The 2,451-nt window shown below is 50.8% G+C and overlaps 1 protein-coding gene across 1 annotated transcript; it reads left to right on the top strand.

Annotated features, from left to right (window-relative positions):
* Positions 1-365: 365 nt before the first annotated feature.
* Positions 366-1,526, top strand: LOC104662449 (putative myc-like protein MYCLP1). Its single transcript, XM_010363477.1, has one exon. The coding sequence runs from the start codon at positions 450-452 to the stop codon at positions 1,524-1,526; it is 1,077 nt and encodes a 358-aa protein (XP_010361779.1). The 5' UTR covers positions 366-449.
* The last annotated feature ends 925 nt before the right edge of the window (positions 1,527-2,451 follow it).

Here is a 2,451-nt window from a genome sequence, read left to right as displayed (position 1 = left end):
GACTAGCATTTCTCAATTTCAAAACGTACTACAAACCACGCTTAATCAAAACCATGTGGTACTGGCATAAGGATAGACATATAGATCAATGGAATAGAATTGAGAGTCGGAAACCCATACATCTAAGGTCAATTGATTTTCGAAGAGGTGTCAAGACTATGCAACTGGAAAAGAATAGTCTCTTCAAAAAATGGTGCTGGAACACTTGGAGATTCACATGCAAAAGAATGAAGCTGGGCCTTACCTCACGCCATATACAAAAATTAACTCAAAATGAACCAAAGACCTAAATATAAGAGCTAAAATTGTAAGCCTCTTAGAAATAAACGTAGAGGGCGGGTCGCGCGCTCGGTGGCGCGTTGTGCGCGTGTGCAGAATGCCTTGCTGCCCCCAGCTGGAGGGGAACCAGTCTGCTCCAAGTGGCAAGCTGCGTGAGCAAGCAAGCCAACATGGACCGCGACTCGTACCAGCACTATTTCTACGACTATGACGGCGGGGAGGACTTCTACCTCTCCACGACGCCCAGCGAGGACATCTGGAAGAAATTCGAGTTGGTGCCGCCGCCCTGGGACTTGAGTCCCGCCGCCGGGAACCCAGCCCTCGGCTTTGGTCCCCCGGAACCGTGGCCGGTAGGGTGCGCTGAGGACGAGACGGAATCCCAGGGCTGCTGGAAAGCTTGGGACCCGAACTATGCCTCCCTCATCCGCCGTGACTGCATGTGGAGCGACTTTTCCACCCAGGAGCCACTGGAGAGAGCGGCGAGTGACCTGCTTGCAGTTGGCGCGCCCTCGGGGTACTTGCCCAAGGAGTTCGCCACCCCCGACTACACTCCTGAGCTCGAAGCCAGCAACCTAGCGCCTATCTTCCCCTGTTTGCTGGGCGAGCCCAAGATCCAGGCCTGCTCCAGGTCTGAGAGCCCAAGCGACTCCGACGGTGAAGAAACCGACGTGACGGTAAAGAAGAGGCAGTCTTTGAGTATGCGGAAGCTGGTCACCATCGCGGTGCGTGCAGACCTTCTGGATCCCCGCATGAATCTCTTCCACCTCTCCATCCACCAGCAACAGCACAACTATGCTGCCCCTTTTCCTCCAGAAAGCTGCTTCCAAGAAGGGGCTCCAAAGAGGATTCCCCCAAAAGAAGCTCTAGAGAGAGAAGCTCCAGGGGGAAAGGATGATAAGGAAGATAAAGAGATTGTGAGCCTCCCACCTGTAGAAAGTGAGGCTGCCCAGTCCTGCCAGCCCAAACCCATCCGTTATGATACTGAGAATGGGACCAAGAGGAAGTACCACAGCTCCCTGGAGCGCAAGAGGCGGAAAAATCAACGTTTGCAGTTTTTGGCCCTGAGGGAGGAGGTACCCGCGCTGGCCAGCTGCTCTAGGGTTTCCAAAGTAATGATCCTAGTCAAGGCCACGGAATACTTACAAGAACTAGTGGAGGCCGAGGAGAGGATGGCTACGGAGAAAAGGCAGCTCGAATGCCAGCGTCGGCAATTGCAGAAAAGAATTGAGTACCTCAGTAGCTACTGACCAAAAAGCCTCACCGTTCTGTCTTAAAAAGACACAAGTTTTCTTTTTGATCTCCATCTCCCCTTCAGTAACTTGTACATTTTTGTTACAGCAGGACACTCTGAACAGTAGATTGAAGAATGCATTGCAGCCAGTGCACAAACAAAATAAAGGTTTGCATTCTTGGAAACCTTGAAACCCAGCTCTCTCTCTTCCCTGACTCATGGGAGTGCCTTGTGTTTTCTGGCACCTTTAGCTTCTCAGCAGGCAGCTGACTGAGGAGACTTGGAGTCTTCCTGGCTCACTATCTCAAAAGAAAAGGCTGACAGATGCTATGCAACAGGTGGTGGATGTTGTTGGGGGCTCCAGCCTAGAAGAAATCTCGCACTCTACATGAACTTTAGGCTAGGAAAGGATGTCTCTGGGGTAATGCAAGGACAGTTGGGTGTGGACGCTCTCCCTGCGGCTCCATTTTTTCCCAGGAGATACACAAGCTGTCTTGGGTGAAAACAAGCTCAGAGACTTGATGAACGTGGACCATTACCTCACTGTCAGACACTACAGTAGCTGAGGAATTGGAAACCTTACATATATGTATATATGTATATATGTATATATTATGATGTTGGCTGACCCCCTTCCTCCCACTCTCAATGCTGTGACTGAGAACATTTAAGAGAGCTTTGCCTGTGAGTAATTGGTCTTAAAGCCCTCTGGGCTTTCTTCTCTGAGGGAGGGAACTTTGTGTCCTCACAAGGGACCTTGTCTCATTCTGCCTCTGTTATGCAATGGGTTATACAGCACCCTTTCCCGCAGGTTAGAAATATTTCCCTAAGTCACAGAGAAATGGGTCTTAGCCTGGGGCCTGGGGAAAGTTTGGAGTCCTGGTTCATGAACTTGATCCCTGCCCAGGTGTTTTCTGAGGGGACCTTGAGGCCCAGTCTTT

This window comes from Rhinopithecus roxellana, chromosome 10, assembly GCF_007565055.1.
Source record: "Rhinopithecus roxellana isolate Shanxi Qingling chromosome 10, ASM756505v1, whole genome shotgun sequence".
Lineage (NCBI taxonomy): Eukaryota > Metazoa > Chordata > Mammalia > Primates > Cercopithecidae > Rhinopithecus > Rhinopithecus roxellana.
The sequence above is the reverse complement of the archived record's forward strand: the minus strand, read 5'-3'. Positions and strand labels throughout refer to the sequence as shown.